At 36.5% G+C, this 24,229-nt stretch overlaps 2 protein-coding genes across 4 annotated transcripts in view; one reads left to right on the top strand and one right to left on the bottom strand.

The window, feature by feature from the left end:
* LOC124633447 (rhomboid-related protein 3) overlaps positions 1 to 18,713 on the top strand; it is a 91,266-nt gene extending 72,553 nt beyond the window's left edge. Inside the window, exons 1-6 of one of the 3 annotated variants that reach the window (XM_047168675.1) lie at positions 8,664 to 8,930; positions 14,369 to 14,481; positions 15,297 to 15,414; positions 16,153 to 16,338; positions 16,586 to 16,858; positions 17,099 to 18,713. In XM_047168675.1, the coding sequence (XP_047024631.1) occupies positions 14,369 to 14,481; positions 15,297 to 15,414; positions 16,153 to 16,338; positions 16,586 to 16,858; positions 17,099 to 17,332 (924 nt within the window). In that variant the 5' untranslated portion in view covers positions 8,664 to 8,930 and the 3' untranslated portion in view covers positions 17,333 to 18,713. Of the gene's footprint in view, positions 1 to 8,663; positions 8,931 to 12,300; positions 12,581 to 14,368; positions 14,482 to 15,296; positions 15,415 to 16,152; positions 16,339 to 16,585; positions 16,859 to 17,098 lie in introns of those variants that run through there. The other 2 variants (XM_047168674.1, XM_047168672.1) reach the window with 2 other exon arrangements.
* Positions 18,714 to 18,849: 136 nt separating this feature from the next.
* Positions 18,850 to 22,378, bottom strand: LOC124633494 (CDP-diacylglycerol--glycerol-3-phosphate 3-phosphatidyltransferase, mitochondrial). Its single transcript, XM_047168734.1, has 7 exons — positions 21,363 to 22,378; positions 21,052 to 21,219; positions 20,633 to 20,841; positions 20,474 to 20,544; positions 20,257 to 20,352; positions 19,886 to 20,012; positions 18,850 to 19,670 (listed from the first exon to the last, which is right to left on the bottom strand). The coding sequence occupies exons 1-7, from the start codon at positions 21,955 to 21,957 to the stop codon at positions 19,545 to 19,547; spliced, it is 1,392 nt and encodes a 463-aa protein (XP_047024690.1). The 5' UTR covers positions 21,958 to 22,378; the 3' UTR covers positions 18,850 to 19,544.
* Positions 22,379 to 24,229: the final 1,851 nt, after the last annotated feature.

Here is a 24,229-nt window from a genome sequence, read left to right as displayed (position 1 = left end):
GACTAATGACCGGATAATTGTACGGCAGGTGCGCAAACGCCGAGGGCTGCACGCTAAGCGCACACGCCAAGCGCCAAACGCCTCCCGAAGCCTTTTCAACTTTTTCGACGATCCGACGATAAAATTGTAAGAATAACAGCCCGTACTAAAATGGGATCCTAATCAAACAGATTTGAATAAATTAATGTTCTGCTTCCGTTCTTCACTTCATGCGTGCTTATTTTTATGGCGCTTGTCATTCTATTAAGCAGATAATTAGTAGTTATAATAAACATAAATCAATGTTTCAACTAATTATTTTTTGTTGAAATGGCTTTCAGTTTCATATGCCTTGCAGCTTTTTCATATTTCTTTGTTAACACACTAGGTAAGCCTACGGTGTAAAATTTGCTCTTTTTCATAACGGAATAAGGAATTCTTATAAGTTTGTCATGTACATCATCCGTTTATTGACCAATGAACACAACAGCTGTTGGCGAAATTAAGAACCCATTTTATTATATCTTTTTTCTGAGATCTTCTTTATTTCATTCTATTTAATCTTAGCACATTATAATGACCTATTACGGAATACTAGCTGTACCCTGTGGTTCCACCCGCGTCCCGAGTGAACTAGTTACCGCAGTCTTTTTTCAGGCTCTAGGTTCAGGTTTTCATTTCACGAAATTTCGTTTCAATTTGATCAGAAATTTTGGCGTGAATGTGTGACGGACAGAGTTACTTTCGCAGTAATATAATTTCGTGATTTACAGAAAATCAGTTTTTTTTTTCCAAAACATTCATATCAGGATCAACTTTTTTGTTTCTTATTTCCCGTAGAAAATCATAACAAAAATCATCAAATTAGTGTCGACTTGTTGACAAAAAAGTTTTATTAGGTTATAACGAAAAATGTTTACAGTTTCACTGAAGTTTTAATGAGAAAAACTTTGCTTTTCCGGCTAATACATAATCTTGTGAATGTATAATGGATTAGAGTGATTGATATAATATATAAGAATACAGTTTTTTAAGTAAATAACTGTATCAGTCTCTTAGTAACGGCTGTTACGGCGAAAGAAATAGATTTTTTTTCGAGACCACCTGGTACGCCACCCGCGCCAGAGTCTAACACAAAAACGCTAAGAAAAAACGTCATAATATTTGAATATTATTACAAAAAACAATTAAGGGTGCCGCACGTCACCTGTCGCGGGCACGAGATACGCATTTGCATAGAGAATTCAATTTGTAAGGCTGCGACTTTGTGAACGTGACTAGCGATTTCGGGGTCAAAACTGTCATAGACTCAGCATGATCATTTTTGTTGATATTTTGTTGTAACCTTAATTTTAATTGATAATTAACTACGTTTACATTAAATAAAATTGCAACCAATCTATTATATCTATATATAATCTATAACATATTAATTACTGTTATTTCTATACTCTGGCTACTAGACATAGGTTCCTAAACAAAATCTACGTAGCAAATACAATTCGTTTGATTCTTCGCTTGATCGAAACGTATTTAAACCTGACTTGATGAATAAGCTATCAATAAATATTGAAAGTATTCTTAGACTTTCATATTACCTAAGTATGTACTGCAATCCGAAAATATACATATACAAAGAAAAACATTTCTCGCTTGTACTTCTATGCTCATAGCCTAAAAGCAATTTGACGACACATTTTTTAAACAATATTCTTTATAAAAGACCTTTTGTTGTATCCGAGACGCACTTTGCGATACTATCTAACGTATATCTAACAAAATAAAAAGCTCCTTTGTTGCATCACTTTCCATTTTATTTATATGAGATGTTTTTGAAACACATGTCTACGTAAGTAATGTAATGTGATTGTAATTTGTTTTCGAAGTTGCCCAAATATCACCTAATAGCATTAATCCAGCCTAATAGAAACCGCGATACAAGTCTAAACTGAAACAAATTTTTGTTATTTATCACATTAAAAAATCTGGCCTACAGGCATAGAAATATAAAAACTTATTTCTTATGTCCACCTATGACCTAAACTGAATAAACCCATTCAATGTCTTTCCAGAATAATCTAAACAAGAAAAACAAAAACAAAATTCCAAATCTCTTTTGGTAACAATCGTGTTTATGAATACTGAGACACATGTCATTGTCTATTGAAAGCATCCAATCATCGGGTTGTCAGTGGGTAATGTAAACGGTCGCGTCTAGTCTATTGTGACCGGTAACAATTCCGTGTTATGGATGCCCCGGTGCTGACTAAACCCACAGAACTAGATTAATCTATGCTAAGTGTTCACATGTTTAGTATCACTCGCAAACATCGTTTTGATGAGTAGATCTAAAGTGATGATAACAGCAATCAATGTCGATGTTAGAATGCAATTTAAGAAAAAAAGCCGTGCCATTTACTAATAATACTTAATACTTTTTACTGGTCACGTAAAGCCTCGTGTTTAAACTTGGTAGTTTATAGACACGGTCCAGTGTGTAACCCGCCCTCTGTTGCATAACTTTCATAAAAAATAGTTTTCTTAAGCTGCACTGTAACTGCCGCGCGCGCCGCACATTCCGCGGTTTGCCGCTGAAAATTATGGTCTTTATTTCAAAACGCCTTTTATCCAGCGAGCGAATTTTATTAAAAATGTGCACTAACAATTGCGAGGCAAAGCCCTAAATTGATTGCGTAATATTTGAATGGAAGCGCTATTAAACGATATTTACGGATAAGCAGGTGCGGCGGCGGCTTTGAAATCTCTTATAACCGCTGATCTGCGCATTGATACAAATTGCCTCGTTATACATACTTGGCCATCGGCTACCAACTATCGACACTCCAATGCGTAAAAATTGTACGCTTCTGCACTTCTTTTATCCATTTGGTTAAATTACTGTCTATTTGTAACGAAAAATACCCATAGACTCCATAGCCTCAGATTCTATCACATTTTTTTATGTTGAGCTTTGTAGTTTGTTTTCAGATCTGACTCAAACATAAGTTTCCTTGTAGTTATGTATACTAAATCTTGAGATGTCACAATTAAGTTGTCATAATATAAGAATCAAGCCATAGAGCTTCAAAGTGACTAAAAATAAACTTCTGACAATTCGAACTCTTACAATATGAACTCTCCTAATAAAGCATTCATTTATTTTATACAAATAAGTATGTGATTTCGCGTTCTATTGGATTGTTCTCAAAATTCCTGAAATTATTTTATAGCATTCTGAAACCCGTACGACACACGTTTGTTTTAAGTTGACACTGCGTTGCTCCGAGCGACCGCACGCAAACTTCGATAAACTGCCCCATAACGACTTTTACGCCGATGACGACCTACCCTAAGGGGACAGTTCACTAAACGGTGTTATATTTATCTCGTCGCTTATAATTTAAGACACCGGTAAATATGAAACGATTACTGCGTTAAAAAGTGAGATATCAATTACTTCAACATTAAATTTAATGTTAAGAGTATTAAAGAACTCTACCGAAGCAACGGTACAGCAGTTTCGAGTAAATGCCCATTTCCTTTGATTGTAGCGTTGCATGTGGTTCTAGTTTATTTTTTACCTTAAAGAACTAAATGAAGGTAATATGGAATTATGAAAATTGCAAAAAATCTGCGTGAGCGCGTGCATTGTGCAGTCGGTAGCGCGCCGCCCGAGGCGCTCGTGCCACTCGCGTTCCAATTTCGAATGCAAATTTTGTTTTTGGAAATCAGAACGATGGCGTTATGACCACTCATATTCATATCGTGCCAGGATTTTGACCGGTTGCGTGTCGGGAACATTGCACTTTGGTAGCTCCGACTCAGGCATGCATCCATTTCCCCTTCTAGCAGTATGTAAACTAAATTAACTAAGCTTGGCAAATAAAAAAAAATGGAAATGGTAGCAAACATGCGAATGCCAAATGTACACACATGAGTAATAAACATAGATATTTTTGAAAATCTACCTGTAGGTATTATTATTTAATATATTAATTAAATTATTAATATATTTTAGTGATTTTCCACTATCATGTAATGCACGTACAGGTTTTACTTTACCTAAATTGGGTTATTAAAGTCTTCGATCAATTACTTTAATAAAGCAAAGCACAAAGCCGAAACGCCCACATTTTTCAAGTGTTCGCACTGTCAGTGAAGTAGGTTAATGCCGTCAAGCTAACGCCCTGCAAAAGTCCTAAATGGAAGTTAATATATTATGCTGGCGCTATGAAATATTTGAGCACAACTAGGCCAGGTCACGCACATACTCAACCCCTATTAACTATTTAACTCACGAATCATTTGTAATAAGAACATTTTTGTGTTCGATTATATTTTAGGTCACATTCCGTTTAATCTTCATACATAAGTACCTAACTACAGCTTTCGCGGTAAACAGTTTATGTACAAAAGACGCAAAGATATAAAAAAAACAACTGATATACATATAGAACACATGTGTCTCACCTAACGCGGACCGAAAACCAGCTGTTCAAGAACGCAGCGCATTTTTCAGCGATGTTTACAAGGTCGGTCACTCACACGCGCGTAAACTTACACACTATAATCATAGACAACATGCACTTTTGACTCACGACGATGCGCGTTCGACGTGTGTAATGTGTTGTAGTAATGATTCACCTTCGTAAGTGAATCACGGCGTCCGAGGCGCCGAAACATCTCTATATCAGTATCACACTCAGTACCAACTAACCGGAATTAGTCAATCGTAGCTGATGATATAAAAGCAGATTATGATTCAATGAGTCGAAACACTGATTTCGTAAACAGTTCGAATTCGGTTCTAGGAAAGTCAATTAATTTACAGTGAAGAACAGAGAACAGTAACGGGCCCTAGATACAGAATCGTTGAATCAGAACCAGAAATACAATTAATTGAATCACTTTATTGCAGTTAGGTGTTCAAATATTTCAGAACAATTGCAGACAGTTGCGCAGATTTGTGTAAAGATGATACACTATGCAAATCGATATTGAAGTTTTTTTTAACATGAAATTATTGTGCAATAATAATTAGGGCTACTTTGCTTTACCAACTCGAGCAGCACTAACTCTATGTAACTATTTACTTTGTAAGATTTTATGCAACAATTGTTTCATAACTTTAATCATGCAGTGAAAATTGTACGCATACATTTAGAGAATTTTCAGCTTTTCCGCGACTATGTACCAAATTTTTCACATAAAACCTTTCTAAACATAACTATGTATGTATGTATGTACACTGTACCTACATATTGCATCTACATTGCATCTCTGAGATGACTTTAATAATTGACTGCGCCAGATTGAATGAACGAAATTACGGATCGTTTACTTTCAAGTCGTTGTAATTGGTAACCACTTCAACATCCACATTACGTGCGCATACGCAGTGTATCGATCATGGATCGATGTGGAAGGCCCAATTTGTCTGTGCTACTAAATCATGGAACAAACGCGCCGCTCGATCTAAATCGATTTGTCCAAATTATGAGATGGCGGTAATATGAACGATGGTGGCTTCTCTTGATATCCTTTTTAAATATTGGCCCTTAGAACACCTGCGCTTTTGCTAACCATGGACAGATGGAATCAAGTTCTACCAGTTCAAATACAGATGTTAGAGTTCGTGCTATAAATTAACACGGACGGACATAGATCCACAACATGATTTTCAAAAGTTAAGAATTGTGGACATACCCAAATATGCGGAAAAACGTTGCTCAATACTGTGAAATACCAACTGATAGCTGGGCTGGCACATATTTTTAATAGGTACGTATTTGTATTCACACAAAACTTTCGTCGTGTGCATTGCTAAGCAAACATACAGAAAAGGAACATTTCAAATAGGAAACTAAAACTGTTGCATCACTTACATTACACGTTCAAAGTTATTTTTCTTTTGGCATACATGTGTGAAAATTCGAAATTGGAATCATAAGGTTTGACATGTTTATTTTTTTTAATCTGCCCTGCCCATTACGCAAAGGTTTTATTCTAATCGATTAGGGATTGGGACTGGTTTCACACGTTTTCTACACGAGGGATTTGTAAAGCATCGTAGGTAGCAGCCGGGATGACTGGCTGTTTTGAGTGGAATTAACAAATTTTTGATAACACAACAGCCGCGGTTATGTCTGGCACACCATATGCCAGGGTCGTTAAGTAATATACGAGAAATTTACTTCAAATCGTTAAACTTGGGGACCCTTAATGTTAACTTAATGTCAGTTTGATCACATTTCTTTATTTTTATTCTTATTATATAAAATTACCACGAGTTACTTGGTATATACATAGGTAAAATGATACCTTCACATAAACATTTAATTGCTTTAATTATAAACATAGATCTGTTTCTAAATAAACACTCGTAGGCACCTACTCGTTAGCTTATTAGCGAGCAACAAAACCATCAAAGGCGCCGCTGAACGCCAAATGGTGCATTATAATGACCCTCGATTTGTGTCGGCGGCATCTTGCGAATAAATATTGGGCAAATTAGCAGATCCCTCTGTCAGTGACGTAGGGTTCCACCTGCCATTGTTGTACGTATCGCCAACAGTCCATGTGTTGACGTATCGAGACCGTAAAGTTTCAGTCGAGCCCAATGAGCGTGAAATGTCATTATGTCGGGACTCGGGAATAAACATCTGCTTTATTTTTTTTTATGAATAGGTAAGACCATAGATATAATATTACTAAACAAGATTGCGCACGCTCAAAATATATATTTACGAAAATGAACTCTATTCTAACGCAATAAGGTACTAAATTGGTTGCATAATACACAGAGGCAAATCCGAGCCGAGAGGGATAGTTCGAACGGAGGCTGTTTGTCTCTTTCTAACACCTTGCCAGCATAAAAACATGTTGTGATCAAAAGTTTTGTCTTCCCAAAAACAATTGAATCACTTATATTTTTATCTTATTTTAACAATTGTAAGTCAACAAATTAATAACAATCGCATTAATTTATTCGTATTTATTATTAAAACATAAACAACATAAATTTTTATTTTGCTTTTTTTTATTTTCTAGCGGAAACCCTGAACATTCTTGGCGCGTAATCAGCATTTAAAATTTTGTTTATATTTTTTTGTATTAAATCAATTTAAACTATTAAAATGGTGAAAAAGTGTTGCGTTTCTACTTGCAAAAGTGAATCCTATGGTGGTTGCAATATATCGTTCCACAGGTTAGCTAATAATAACATTTTCGTAAACCAAACAACTAGGGTGCCCATGAATTCTTGTAACGAGTCAAAATATGGGTGATGGATTTTAAAACTGTTGTACTATTGTTATAGCTTCCCAAAAAATGAAGAAAGGCGACATAAATGGCTCAGCAGTCTATATATGAAGTAGAAATACAAATAAAACAGTCTTCACTTCGAATCTTCCTGCTTTTATACTGCTAATTTCCGTTAATTATTAAAAGCCTTTATTAGTATCTTAAGGTCACAAACTGCGTAAGTTAAAACTTCAATACTAATCCGTGTTTAATAATCTTAGCAAATTCGGATTTGTCTCACATAGCTTAATCTCATAGTCACCCTATTAGAAAGGGACAGACAGCCTCCGTACTAACTGTTTCACTCGGCTCGTTTTTTGGGTTTATATGCGCAGTCCTGTTTACTAATATTATGTCTATGGGTAAGACAGACAGGCCATAATATCTTTTGATTGTTTTTTTAATTGTCAGTCTGATAAACATGAACTATCAAAATCAGTTCCTATTCTAATAGAAATTACGGTAATTTCAAGTTTTTAAAGTATTTTTTTTACTACTTACGATATAGCTAGTTTAGGACATTTTGTTTTTTTATAAAAAAAAATATATCATAGGTACAGGCTACTACAGTATAGGTACAGGTTTTAATATTTTTTGTGAGATCATCTTAGGTAGATTTTTTTACTTTACCTACACCTTTGTAGTAAAATAATAAAACATCTGGCAATTTTATTATTATTGTAGAGAAATATTTTAAACTGTAAACAATACCATAATTATCTACTCGGTCAATAGAAAAATGCACAGCTGAAAAAGATTAACTAGTTCGACAAATAATGCACCTATTAAGTTTTGACATTTGGCCAACAGGTGTGCGTGCGGGTTTATTAAAACAATGGCGATCATTTTCTTTAACTTTAAGGCAGTAAAATATTTTATAGTTACCTACCTACGTGGCTATTTAAAATGTGTAAGATTAGGCAAAATTGTCCTATGCCGAATGACCTAATCATGAGTATTACAGTAATCTGTTCGTCTAAGTACCTACCTATATAGGCCTTTGAAAGGCCTAATTTATGGAAGTGGTAAGCTAAAGAAAAATCCTACGTTTCGGTAATATTTTGTAGGGTAAGTGCTTGCGAGCCATAAGATTCTAGCTGTATATTCAAAATTAGCAATTAATACTTAGTCAAACCTAGGCTTAATGCTTCTTAAATTATAATTCTGCACCACTATTAAGTTTATAGTTCAAGCGTTCATAAAACCTGAACGGTTAGTTTATCGGGTGGCGTAAACCTATCTACCTATAAAAAATATTCTATTCCGGTCGGAAATGGAACCACCCCTTTAGAAATATAACAATGCAGTACATTACATACCCAGCCACAAGTCGACCCAAACCGCAAAAAAAAAACACCCGTGCATTCGACAACCGGACGAAAACGAAACGCAAGTACGGGAGCGGACGGAACGAAACGTCAGTCTGTAGGGAGCGCTGTTGAGAGTGGTTCGTGTCGCTCTGCGCTCTCAGCTCAGCTGATTCCGCACGCGTCTTTATAAACGCTTACGAAAACTTAACAAAATAAACAATAATCTACCTCATGCATACAAACTTTGTGACTTTTAGTGACGTGAATATCTTTTAAATAAATTATAAGAAGACAAATTATTGTTTTGAAGTGGGAATACACACTTCAGGAAAATGATGGGTAAGTCCTTTAATAAATAAGACTTGTAGTGAAAAACAAATTGTACCGCAATATAAATTATAGAAACAAAATAAATTATGACATAATAGTCATAATATATTAATTATTTCATCATTACGTTCATCATAAAATCAAAATTAACAGTTTATAGGTTATGTTTACATTTCAATAACAATTTGTTGAATTACGTTTTATCTATCCACTTTCACTATAATTATTATTTATAGAAGAATATTGTTTAAGAAGTTGTTTTTAATTAATTTGCTCTTGACAATAGTATTAATGGCATATAGGTACCTGTATATTATTTTACTATTTGACAATATTTCAAATATGACAAGTGACTGAGTAGAACGACCAATAAGTCTTGATCATAAAAAAATATGTTTCGGCAAATCCAAAAAAGTGTTAGATATGTCGTTTATAAAACCATTTATTAACTAAGTTTGTGTTAAGGGTTAAGTTTTAATTTATTTTTATACAAGTGAGTGACAAACATATAGCAAAAACAATGCACATTAATTCTTCGCGAAAATAATATCATATTTTATTTAAATGTCGGAACCACTATTATTTGATATTATACAAATAAATTTGGCAGTAGACAGACGCCGTAGGCAGTGGTCTTCCTACGCATAGTGGGCGCGACTAGAGCTATAAAATCGTTTTGGTTAACAATATATTTTTAATTAGTATATGCCTGTTCTTTTCTCAACTAACACTCAATATTTTTAGAATATCATCGGAACATATAAATCCACATGAGACACAACTTTTTCACATTGTCGTAAAATAGGGACTACTTGCAACCACACATTGAGCTGGTGTTTACTCATATAATAGCAATATAGTTTATAATTTGTTACTAAAATTAAAATATTTCGAAATCGTGATCAAAAATTACATTTCTCCGTAACAATTCATTCGAAATGATCAGTGTCGCACGATTTTCGGATTTATAGAAATGATACAAAAGAAATTGATTTGATAACCGTGAATACTAGAAAATTGTTGCTCTTAACTTATAAATTGATGCTTTGAATCATAAAAGTGTTTAAACAGCAAATATGAGTCAAAGATTATAATACCTACCATGTTATTAGAAAATCCAAATAAAACTAACTAAAATGGAAAAGTCGATAGTACTACTAATACGGCAAAAACTTGATTTTGACACAGTTGCGGATAGTAGGTATATAATAATACCTTCAAAAATACAATGGTGGGTATCAAACAATTATATTTTCATGAATGGATATGATTAATCGACTTTAAATAATTTGATTGCTTTATGGGGGTTCCTTACTCTCATACAACAAGTACATACCTACTTATAAACGTTTAATAACACATTTTAGCACTATGTGTCTCTGTGTATTGTCAAATATTTAAAAAACCATGTTACACATTATGTGCATCATAGTTTTCTGACTCAGTTTGATTTCATCATTTTCATTTACATAGTTGAATTACCAGATTGCCAATACATAATAGATTATCATGATTACGTAATAGGTAAGCATGTACTTATTAGTTAGATTATAGTAAGGTTTGGGTATACGTACTATATTTTACGAGATGGATCCAGGAAATATTTTTGCTCAGCCTTAGGAAGTAATTAATATAATTAATAAATGTAATAAGTAATTAATAAATAGATATATTTATCAACCTATTTTTATCCGACGGCGTCACACCTTACCCGACTCACCTACCTACGTCAAATACCCATTCAAAGTAACTAATGCTGATCTTGCACTTTCCTGCCAAAAGTCATCTTTTATTCAGATATTTTAATTTTACGCTTTAAACGATCTTTTAATAATTGATCCATTTTTATGAATACGATATGATAACGGAACTCAAAACTTCCTGAATGAAAGCATATACGTTTGTCCATTTAATAATAGTATTTTTAAGTATCAAAGAGTAGGTTAGCAGTGACGTGTACGAACATGTTGCGACCAGGATAAGTGAGTGCGTCGCACCGTGTTTTCAAGGGCGCAAACCGTTGCAAAACATTAAATCAGTAATATTTTACTTATTTGTGTTTAGGTATGCCATACGACAACACTAAAAAGAAATAAATGCGTAGTTTATTCATAAAGTTTTATAATTCGATCAATTTATTCAATCCATACCCAAAAAATAATTAAGTACTGTAGCCGCCGCCGGAAGTACTGGCAGGAAATCGCGGGTACGCACACCGGGCCGGGCATGGTGCCAGTCACCGCTAGAATCAATTCACATTACCCCTATGTAAGTACCGCGTAACAATAATATTTAAGCACACGTGGAGCAGATCAATAGTCTAATTACTTTACTAGTAATTAACAAATAACTTTGGCAGTTTTATTTTGTTCGTTAATAAATCTTTTTAGCAGCCTCTCATCGCAGTCGAATTCCGCAATGTTAATTTATTACCCTTCCCACTTGCAAAACGAATAGCGTACTTTCACGGCTTCGTAATAATGGAAAGAGACTACAAGAGATTAGAACATAATGGTGCGGAGGTGGGTGCGTGGGAACGCTCCCAGAGTTCACGTGCCCGGCACATCGCTCTACCATACCAAATCTTGCATTAATATGCCAGATTTTGATAAAATCGCCCCTTTTCATTGCGCCGATTCACTTAAAGAAGTTATTATTTGCATTGAGAGCAGTATCAAATCGGTCTGCCATATCTTTATCTATGGTGGTATCATAACCATGTGTTTCATTTTCATAAGGCAGATATTTCACTAAAATGAGGCTACACTATAACCGCTGGACTTTTAACAATAAATGTGTTGTTAAGAAGTAAAGATGACCCATTTTTGTTTACATACATTTAAAGAAATAATTTTTGAACATTACAACACTAAGCATTGATTGGTCTAGTAATAAATATGTATAAGTTTACCTATATGAATAATACGAGTGAATGAACTACACATGAAAATCAATTATACTTCCATTCATAAAGCCGTAATAATTCCAGCGTAGGTGTCCATACATAAGTCACCGTCTAATAAATCTGCATCACCTAAGTTACTTCGTTGAAATGAATGAATTTGTTAAATATTGAATGAAGCGGACAGTCTTACTTAAGTATTATTTTATACCATTTAAACTAAGATTTTTGTGAAAAAAAAAAACTCAAAAAACATAAAGAATGGAAAAATGCACAGCAAACTGCTTTATTGCCTGCTCCTGATATAAAGTGAACGTCACAATTTTTGGTACGAGGATAATAATATTATTACTATTCATATAATTAGTTATGTATATGGTAATGTGGGTTATTGAAATGACTGTTGTGTCGCGTAGGCTCGTGCGCTCGTTTGACTGGCAACGGCAATAGGTGCCTAGTTAGTGGTTCCGGATACGGATCGGACGTGTCGGATGTCGGCGTGAGTCACGCGGCGCCCACGCCGCCGCGCCGCTCCGCCGGTGCGCCCACTGGCGCCCAAGTTGCACAGCAAAACTACAATAATACTTTTTTTAATTCAAGAAGTAAAGTTAAATCTTGTCAATAATATTGGCGATTTCAAAAAAGGATCAAGATTGTTTAATCCGACATTACAACCCTATGCACAATTGACAGTAAAATTGATGTTGCCACAGTTTACATGAAGAAGACTATATTTACTTGTCATTTAGAAAATCAGGTAATCCTAGTATTGAGCACACAAATAATAATTACCTCTCTGAAAATAAACGTCGGACAATCTGTACTAAAACGCTAAAGATTTATTAGCCGTATTTTATGATAAAGTAGTTGGATTTCTTACGCTTGGTTCTTCTTAACTAAGCTGACTTGCTGAAAATAATAGATTTTATGGATACTATTTAATCGGCATGACGAGCTTACAAGCGTAACGCTATCATGACAATGACTGCGGACAATCTTACACGCACAGTCTTCTAAATGAACGCGGTCGCTGTTGCCGAGACAGATTTAGCAGTGTCTGCGACGCGTCTAGGCTATTTGTATTTGGGTTTTGGCATTGGACAATTCGCAGTCTCGTGGGAAACTGAGTTGAACGACTGCGGAGACAATGCGGCTGTCTGGTATCGCGACCAGTCGTTCACCGGACCACCGCCCACCCGTGCGCCATCGCCGACTGCCGAGTGCCGCGGCTGCACCTCACGTTCCGCATTACATCTTCAGCCATCTTCTATTAAAACACCAAACTTGATTTATTCACATCGCTTTACATTCAAAGCACGTATATAGGAAGCTTAACGTGGGAAGGTGGAAGGTATGCAATGAGAGGATAGGCAAAGAGAATTCCTTTAGCTTTCACTAGTGTTCAATCGATATAATATCGAGGTATGTTATGGGTGTAGGTAGCCATAAACCGGGATAGAACTATGTAGGACATAAGATACATGTTTAGTGAATTGCAAGGATCACAATCTGAAGCAGAAGCTTTCTAATAATGTCATACTAAGGAACCTAATGCACACAGACACCTAAAGCTTAGGTAATCAGGAACACACAATGCAACCCTTTTTTGAACTTTGCTAGAACTTAAAAGTCATCTTTGTAATTTACCTAACATAGACATGCAGAAATTGTAATTAATAGGTACCTACTCGTCCTAGAGCTTCTTTAGAGGTAAATTTTGTTACCTTATGCGACAAAAATTAAGACCTAGGTGTAAAGGTTTAGTTGAAACATTGAAATGTAAAGCTTGTCTCAAGGGCGGGTGGGGGTTCGCCGCGGGGTCGATAAGCGCTGGCCGCGAGCCAGCCGCCACTGCCGCGACACATAAATACACCCTCGCCACTCTAAAGTAGAAGTTCTCACCGTTTATTTTATTGAACGTCGTATTTATAATTTCCGCGATATGACATTTCCTTGGTCTTTAAATTTTGTCGGTTTTAAAATTGTGACCGTTTTCATAAGTAGGTAAAATAATGGGTTATAATATTTTGTTATATTGACATTAATTTGTATGCTTCTGCTACTGTTCTTTTGAGATCTTTACATCAGTACATCGGCCTACATTGAGACTGCACTTTAATTAATTAGAAGCATGAATAAATCTGCATAGCATATCTTGGCCGGAGCAAGATTATATTTTAGCCCCAACTTATTTTTAGAGATACATTCCTAAAAGAGACTTACAAGACATTTCGCACATTGATCCACTTTCATTCACAAAATAATCATGTGCAGCGTATATTTGGCCTTAACAGAATTACAACGGTAAGGAATCAACTAGCTGTGACTGAACAGGGGAAACACGCGTTATGTTTTATTGTCTTTCCGGGAACGGATTAAATTTTGAACGGGTGTTCATTTAAACATATGATACATACCTATGTAGGACACAAAATTGAACAGAAACCCCAATCGTCGCGCCACTTAAACTCTACCATTCAGATACGTATGTATTTGATTTTTTTCCAAAACTTATTGTACTTACAGGCGTTTATAATTGTTTCAGATGAGCGGCAAGCGCACACGCAGCTATAGATGCGCAGTACACCACCGCGACCGTGAGGTCAGCTCCGAGAACGACTTCCATCTGCTCCTAGAGGATCCCACGTTATTCGCCAGGTAAACACACCAACCACACAACTCCCGTATTTATGTAACACCAATTACAACACCGTGATGCAACGTGAAAATACACCAATGTACACCAAACACCATCCATTACATGAAAGCGCAGAGACATATTTACTACCCTCTATTAACCGACTGACTGTTTCAAAACAATTTTCAAATAAATCGAGTATGCCGTGACTGGTCTGTCATCCTCCGGAATACATAAATCCTTTATCGATGTAAAACTTGTAAATTTCTAGTAAAATGTAACTTTATGTGAACTTAATCAAAATTTCAGTTAAACTAAATTATGTAGTGTAGTATTTTCTTTTATTCCAATGAAATAACCTGAAATAACGGTCGGTGTATCGATTGCCGTCGCTAAAAATATTTTTATGTTCACTTGTCGTGTCACGTTGACATGTGGTGTGCTTTCGTACAATAAAACTGTTAATAAATTACGTTTATATAGATCTAGAAAATAGTGAAAGCGTCCAATACGGTTTTGAAAGAATATAAAGTTTATTTCATCATTGAAAATACAGGTCGGTTAACTGTCGACTGTTCGGAATCACACACACTTCTAAACTTCTACCCACTCTATCCTAGAGTTCCATGGAATATCATTTTCCTACAATGTAAGCAGCTCTTTTATTGAAGCAAACGCATCAGTGCTGCACAAATCCAAGATCAAGAAACATAAAGATTTAAAAAATAATTATAATGTCACCCTGCCAGGCTATCAGTTTGATCATCATAATGTAGAGAACAGTTTCGTTAGCAAATAGTATTTATTCGGCCCCTAACGAGTGTTCCTATTTCAGGATGGTGCACCTTGTAGCGATGGAGATGCTCCCGGAGGAGCGAGACCGCAAGTACTACCAGGAGAGGTATACTTGCTGTCCTCCGCCTTTCTTTATCATCTGCGTCACATTACTAGAGGTAAACATTTATTTATTGGTCCTTACTATGTGTAAATAGCTCCGTTTCTATCGCGGAACGGGTATTACGATAGTGAAAAATATCGATTTTATGCAACCGCTATTGGACATAAATCTTTCGTATACTCACGGTACCGGCAGCGTGCAAAGTCATCACTTTCTTCGTGCCTAGTGCCGCTTCAATCCCCGCTCCAGTTACTTCGGTTAATTAAAAATTATAATAGCGGATTTCACATCCGTGCAAACAAGCGGTTTACGTGAATCATAACAATCGGAGCTATGCTCAGCGCTGGGCGCTCTCGTCACACGTTGATTCACCTCGGGCTGCAAGCCGCACGCTTGCACAAGTGCGCGGCTCGGCTGTACCGCACGCAGCTCTCATGCTAACGGTTTTCCCCTCTATGATGATTAACGTTATAAAACGTCACTATTAACGTAAATAATACTTTAATTATTATTTATCCTCATTTTGGTTTAATAAGACATGAACCAGATCCCGTCATAAATTCAGTACTTATTTGTATTGATTTACTACAAATATTTTAATGTTATAAACTGTGGATTTACATAGACCCATTTGGGCCAGTAAATAATAGATATCAAAACGACTTGGATATCAAGACAGTTTTTCCACTGACCCATACCTACGCCAATGTTCAAGAGCATTTTCATCATTCTCTTAAGTGCTATCATGGTAACTCTTTGACAGAATTTCACGATGTTGTTTCCTTGTCCTCAGTTGGGCGTGTTCGCGTGGTACGCGTGGGGCGCCGGTGGCGTGGCGGCGGCGGCAGGCCCGGTGCCCGTGGACTCGCCGCTCGTGTACCGCTCCGACCGACGTCGCGAGCTCTGGCGCTTCCTCACCTACAGCGTCGTGCACGCCGGCTGGCTGCACCTCGCCTTCAATCTGCTGGTCCAGCTTGCGGTAAGTTCGAACTCTATGGAAACATTCGGCCTCGATGAGACTTATGTCTGTACAAAAATACACACACTTTGAATTGGTCATCATAACTGATTGTCTTACCGCTCGCCAAAACTCCTAAATGTGGCTTAACACAACAGTAAATAATCTTCATTATCTGTCTATCTTTTCTACTACGTCGGAGCAGTTACTTAGCTTTCGGTGATAGGTCGTCACTCTTCGGCAACTAATCGTCATTATAATATTTCAGGTGGGTCTCCCACTAGAGATGGTGCACGGAGCCGTGCGGTGCGCGGCAGTGTACCTGGCGGGTGTGCTGGGCGGGTCGCTGGCGGCGTCGGTGCTGGACCCCGACGTGTGCCTCGCGGGAGCGTCGGGCGGGGTCTACGCTCTCCTCGCCGCGCACCTCGCGAATGCGCTGCTCAACTTCCACACCATGCGATATGGCGCCGTGAGGCTGGTTGCCGCGCTCGCAGTCGCGTCCTGCGATGTGGGCTTTGCAGTTCACGCTAGGTATACTAAGGTAAGTTTCGTTATTTGCAAATTATAATTACGTATACGCGAATATGAGTTAGTTTGTTGAACCCATTGATGGAATCTTGTAGACTGTCCTAGGTTACTTTTTATACGGGTAGGTACGCGAAGTCTTTCAGGAGCCCTCTTTGTGGAACCCATGGAAACAAGCAAGTCATTCTTCAAAAAAGACGACGTAAAACCTAGGTCAGCAAGTGCAATGTAGTAATAAGTATTGTTTGTTCCGCAGGAGGCGCCGCCGGTATCGTACGCGGCGCACGTGGCGGGCGCGCTGGCGGGACTCACGATCGGGCTGCTGGTGCTGAAGCACGCGCAGCAGCGGCTGTGGGAGCGGCTGCTGTGGTGGGCGGCGCTGGGCGCGTACGCCGCCTGCACGCTGTTCGCCGTGCTGTACAACGTGTGCAGCGCGCCCGTCGACGAGCTGCACTACCTGCCGCCCGACCCGCCGCCCGATGCCTTCTGACGCCCCACTACACAACACTAATGCCACGAACTACTCCTATGCTGCGGCTGCAATAGTCACCTAAGAATATTCGTTGCAATGCACGATGAATCTTCGCCCGCTAATGAAGCCCCAGCATTACAGCTCGATGTCAACAACTTTGCCCTTCTGAAGTCAGTCATTTGATTCCTCGTGCAGTTCTTTTTTTTCAATAGTGATTTCTTCGTTCGTTTTGAATGTTGCGCAGTAGTAGCCGACTTCAAAGTGGTAAAGTCATTTGACGAGCTATAGGAGCATCGTTTGGCCGACCGAGCCTATGCTTATGTTCGCGGACAGTGCGATCCACTCACAACACGCCTAGTCAATTTACCTTAGTGTGATTTGCTATAAGTAGTATTATATTCGAGGAGGCCCCCTGATGTCAGTGTCCATACATTTTGTATCGTGCCTACCGAATCATTTCTTATATTCCTTGAGATTATTTTATCCATTTTCGTAATTTCGTTACTAATTGCCTCCTCGCGATACTTAATTGTTAAGTAGTCTTAATTATATTAAATAGGTGAACTATTTTTGTACCTACTATCAGCGTCGGTAGTGTATAGATGAAGGCGTTACCGCGACACAACAGTTTAATGTTCCCGTGTGGACTGGCCGACTTTACTAAACGCAGTGTCACCTAATTTATTCACTAAACCAGTAATCGCTTCTTAATAAAATGTACTAGGTTTAGTAAAGCCAGTCAGCGTAGTTATGCCCAGCACACCAAAGATTAGGATAAACGGCATCCATGCTCGAGTAGTGGAAGTTTCCTTACTCTCTCCATGTTTCAAATTTGATTGAATATTAATACATATAGATTTTTAATTAAATTGCTCACTGTTAAACAAATACTATAAGTATGCCTCAGTAACTGATTTCAACGTAAATAATGATTGTTATTTAAGTATTTGTGTAAATTGCTCAATTGCAATGATTATTTTAATCAGAATTGATTATATGCTCAAAAGTGAGTTTTTTTTTATTTTATTGGATCAATTATTTGCTGATATATTATTATAACAAATAATATAGTTTATTGTGATTTCGTCCATTTCCATTCGTCTCTCGCATTCGTCCTGTTTCCTAGGTATGATCCAACGATTAACAAGTTGTCTTGCTACTCACTAGTGAATAGTTTTATTATTAATAATGTGCCTGATTCCTATTATTGTAAATTTAATCGTATACTTTAATTCTAATCAAATAATGTCAGGAAACGACTGAGTTTTGTATTAATTATTGCAGAATATTTTCTTGTTTAATTTATTTTAAAATTATTTTAAGTGTGAATCAGAATAATTATGATTATGTGATTATATAAATGAAAATAAGAGTGAATATAATTGAGAATTATTAAAAACTTTCTTGGTTTTATTTATTCATGTTACCCTTTCAATAATAAAACACGAAATAGATTTAAAAAAAAAAACTTCATTATATCTTTCAGCAACATGTAACATGGTTTTTAAATGTAACAAGTTAGTTTTCAACTAAAAATATTGACTAATTACATAAAAAACGCTTTGGTTGCTCTTTGTTCAAAATTAACAATGTTGCATAATCTTCTAAGTCATTATCATGCATACAATAACAGCTCACTATTACTATTCCAATACTGCATTAATTATTCCTTGCATGCATATTGCATTATGCTCACAAAATGCAACAAAAATTATATTTAACAATTTAATGGTAAAATTTACATCTTTCGTAATTATTTGCAAAAATAAATTCGTCTTTTAAAATACATAAAAATACTATTTAAATTGGTTGCTCACAAGCATAAAACTGTGATGACCTTAGTTAAAAACAACGGAGCATATTTTCTGTTATGAAGCTTACTAAAAATTTTGATATTACTCAAAATATTTGAACTGCACCATGTTTGTTGTATTGTAAAAAAAATACTATCAATAATGTTTTAACAAACAAGTTATTACCTTATAGTCAATAACTTAAATAAATAATAAAATAACAAAACTATATAAATACATGATCCTCGCCATTCCTGAGAGGGTACAACCTTGAACCACTAGTTATTAGGTTTTAAAAATGATGTTTTATTTTAAGCTAAAATAAAATATTCAATTTCGCTCTATTCGTAGAGAGCTTCTCATTTTTATTGTAAGTACGAAATTCTATGATAGGCTCATTCACAGTGCTCAACGGACATTATATTGGTTGCTTTAATTTAAAAATACGTTCTAAATAGACCAACCGTGGCTCGAACCCATAATGGAGTCTCTCTGTTCTGTAACTCACCGCTGCACTCTGAAGCATACTGATGCAATTGCTCTGACTCTTGGTGTAGTTTGAGCTAGAAAGGAACATACAAAAGTATAAGAATTGTGTGTCAACGAGGAATTCATGTCTATACATATATAGAATAGGATATTAGTACTAATATTGAGAGCCGGATCTAGCCATCCCAGCGATTGTTTTTGTACTGGTTACTTAATACGAAAAGTCCTTTATTAATTGCATTGCTCATTGCCACCAAGTCAAATCTATATAGAATATATCTTCTCTTACCTGTAACTCTGGCGACACAGTAAAGATAGCTGCTTGTGCTTCGAGGTCTCGACGAACTGATCGTTCGCCTAAATTTGCTGAACCGACTATTGTGGCCCATGGCACTCCACAGCCAGGGGGATAATACCTGCAAATTAAATCAAAAGTATGTCATATCTTGTACTGATGTAATCTAAGGTGCTCCTGGGACTATAAATTAAATTGCATTGCGGATATTGAAGATTGCGCAGTAATTTTTAGGGACTACTTTAATTTCACAATATTTTTTACAGGACCATTGCACACTGTTATTGTCTGCGCTAACGGAAGTTCAACACAGTTTATTGAAAATACTAAGCAATTTACACAACATTATTCCTCAGTATGCTTACCATAATCCCTTAGCATGAAATGTCCACCCAGGACGCTCATACTCTAACATTTCAACTCTGTTTATCTGCCTGTAGTTTACTACCCTTTGCCAGAACCTGTAATCAAATTGTAATTATTCAGTAGTCATCATATATAGCAGTACTGGACCAGAAAAAGGGGCCAAGGGCGATAGTCAAATTACAAAAATTACAAGAATATGAACAAAAGTCTACTCACTTTCTTGCAATTAAAGAATAAGCATGCGGAATTCCCCCAGCAGGTCCTGATGCCCCCAAAAATCCATTTGCCTGAAAACATGATTGTAATAATATATGACCTCATTACTGCAAAAAAATAAAGCAGGATAAAATGAACAACATAAGTGCTTCAACTTACATTGGGATGTGCCATCAGTAAGCTAATATTTGCCTTGCAGTCTTTCAACAAAGTCTTAGCATACTCGTCAGTAAGATTAAAGTACCCAGTGGCTAGGCGGATTATGGAACCTTCAGGTACTGAAGCCAGAATCTTAGTGGTGACCTGCTCATCTTGAGTGATGCCAAACTCACCCATTTGTATAAGAGGGAATATCCAAGTATCTTTAGCTGAAAATAAATAGTTTTATGTGTTGTTTATGGTCAACTTGGTATCTTTATATGGCAATGTAGATTCATTTGAGACAAAAGAGCTCTTGCTATGTGACTAAGAAATTGTCCTCATAGCCAACAGAAAGAATTAAGAATAAGGTCATAAAAGTTTGGCATATAATAAAATCATAGTTAAAATATTACAACATGCTTTTTGTCTGAACGTACCATCACTATTTTCCGATGTGGATAATTTGGATAACTGCCTTTCCTGCCATCTCGCCATAAAAGCATCAATCTTTGTCTTCATTTCTTTATTGAATATTTCCCTAGAGGAGTACCTCCTTTCTATGATTCCATTCTTTGTACAGTGCTTACTAAAGTTGCTCACTTCATCTAGAATGAAAATAATAAGTAATGTGTAATTTAAGGCATTTGAACAAAATTCTGCACTGGAAATCATTTGAATTGGCTTTCATTAAAAACAAAAAAAAAATCATCAAATAAAAACAGATACTAATAACTTACAGCCATCATACCTATGAGTTCACTATAAAAATTTGCCAATTCTGCATCCTGTATTTCTATATAGCGATCCTGCCTCTGTTGGAAGTAGTCATTGGAATAATTAGCTCCACTCAGCATCACAGAGTCATCAGCTATGTACAGCTTCATGTGCTGCAGGCCTACGAGCTCATTATACCGCGACGGTAGAGCTTTGGACCATGAACCATGTAGTCTGGGTGTCTGGTACAAACTGACTGAACACTGCTTAGGTGCATCGTTTACAAAATCTCGCAACAGAGTTACTGAGTTTACCTCACCACGTGTACCACGTTGATAATCTAATAGAACTTTAAAATTTAAACATTTGTTGTCATTCAAATTCCTTTTGGTAATTTCTAGTAGCTTCTTCTCCATGTGCCCAGTTCCTAAATATAGACTTGCAACCGATATCCTCTGGTTAGCTTTTTGAAATCTCTCGCATAGGGTATCATAAAAGTTTTTGGGATCATTTATAATATTAACTTTACTAGCATTCACAGGAAAACATGGTGCTGCGCTGTATATCCAGTTGAAGCAATTAAACTCCAAAGACTTAAACCTTAGAGGCATATTACCGGGAAACAACATATTCGGTTTCTATTTACAAGCCTAAAAACCATTCAACGATATAGAATATCGGAAAAAACGACACCAAAATGAAAATAAAAAATCACAATATTCACAATAAATTCAAGATTTCATCAGTAGAAGTAAATTGTCACTGTCTTCAAGTGTAAGTGTCGTGTGTCACTGTCACTTCTATCACTATTCATTTTCATCCAAGCGCGTTCCAAATCATCGAAATCTATAGATAGCTAAAGCAGTTTCATAGTATCTTCAGTAATGTTCCGTATACTTTCCGATAAATCACTTGAGTTTTTTAGTTTCCATCCTTATTATTTCGGATCCATCATATCCGAAAACTTCGTAAAGTAGTGGACCTCCTCCTTATGGCTTATGGTTTTATTAAAATTTCAGATTACATTTTTTTACGTATTTGATGAATTATAATACTTATATGCACCGCCCTACAATGCTTGGCGTAGACTAATTTCATATTATATTAGTAGTACTTAAATAAATAAAGGGTATAATTTAGGCGATCACCAAAAATATTTTTAAGACTCTAAGCTGAGGCACCAAATAAAATAAACAACTCCAAAAAAATAAATTGACTTTATTAAAAGGGCACTAAAGTATATAATATTATGATCCAAAAAAAATAAAATAACATCAGAAAAATCGCAAATCTCGCACAAATATTATTTTTGGTTCCCAAAATGGATTAATGGTCACCAAATTCTATCCAACTAAAAGATTAATATTACTACCAAAATCAAAGTTAGTGACGAAAACGAATCGCTGCAAAACCGACTCCACGTAGTCTTGTCTGCCCTACCCCTAGAGTGCAATTCAAATCCGCGTAGGCGCAGAGGGGCGAGGCGGCCTGCGAGCTGAGGCGCAGGTAGTTTTTAAGGCTCGCCGCCGCGGCTGAGGCTGGCCGGCAGAGCCGGCCAGCAAGCCGAAGCTGCGGTGGTGAGCGTGAAAACCATCTGCGACGATAAGCTCGCATGGGACCGCCGGAGCCCCGCAGTGCCGGAGCCGTGACAGAAGCCATGCTTGCAGGGGCCCGATTCTCCTAATTTTACTTAAGCGACCTTCGATTGACGTTCGACTCGATTCGACTGAGATCCAATCCCGACTCGATTACGATTGAAGCGTATGTGGCATTCCGCTATTTTTTCTTTGAAATAAGCCTTTTTATCCTTTTCTGTCATTCAATAATGAATCATTTTGTCTGCAAATGATTTACGATTGCAAAATGATTGTACAGCAAACTACCGTATAGACCAAAATCATCAAAATAGCAGACCAATCGCACACCAATCAAATGTCAATCGAATACGATTGGTCTTTTATTAGTAGCAGAATGCCCGATATGGTTAAAACTGCTATTACGATCATATTGCGATTCAATTTCTATTCGATTTTGACATTATTAACTTAGGAGAATCGGGGCCCTGCATGTTTCGTGCTTACATTTTACTACTGAGTTACACACAAATTAATATAACAATAAATAAGCGACGTACGTTTGGGAACCCCAGTATATTAATTGGTATTTGGGAAATATTCTAGCGATCGTTAGCTTTTTTAGTCTAACAAAAATGACCAAATTAGGAGTCATGGTATTACATAATTGGTAACATCTAAGTAGTGACAATATATAATATTTGGTCTAAAGTGTATTTTAAAGGCGTCCATATATTATTTTAGTAGTCAATAATACGAAAAAATGGTTTTACCTAATAATATTTTTGGAAACGTTATTTGGTGACCATTTATCCATTTTGGTAACCGTTTAGAATTTTTTTGGTAGTAAAATAGGTACTTTTTTGGGTGGTGTTTAAACACAAGCCATAAATAAATAAACACATTCAAATGCATCATTTATTACGAACTGTAGGCCGTATACAAAACAAAATATTGCAAAAGTATATGTATATAAAAATAGCTTTAACATTATATTTGATAACACTTGCTAGTCATGTTGTCTCTAGCGCTTATTAATAAAACAGCATTGCCATGACATTTTAGCTAACAGTTACATTTTTTACTTGTTTAGTAACAATAGGCAGTGCCGGCTTTAACTCTACTAGCGCCCTGGGCGAGATTTCTGCGGCGCCCCCAACTGCAATTCAAACCCATTCGAAAAACAGAGACATATGTAGTTACCGATTGCGCGAGCGAGCGCGAATTTTTTTTATAATTAACAAGTCAAAGCAAAAATTACCTAAAATGTAGCACAATCTACATAAGTTATTGCTGGTTGGTGAATGCAAAATCACGGGAACACAGG

Source organism: Helicoverpa zea, chromosome 9 (assembly GCF_022581195.2).
Source record: "Helicoverpa zea isolate HzStark_Cry1AcR chromosome 9, ilHelZeax1.1, whole genome shotgun sequence".
In the NCBI taxonomy this organism is placed as follows: Eukaryota; Metazoa; Arthropoda; class Insecta; order Lepidoptera; family Noctuidae; genus Helicoverpa; species Helicoverpa zea.
The sequence above is the reverse complement of the archived record's forward strand: the minus strand, read 5'-3'. Positions and strand labels throughout refer to the sequence as shown.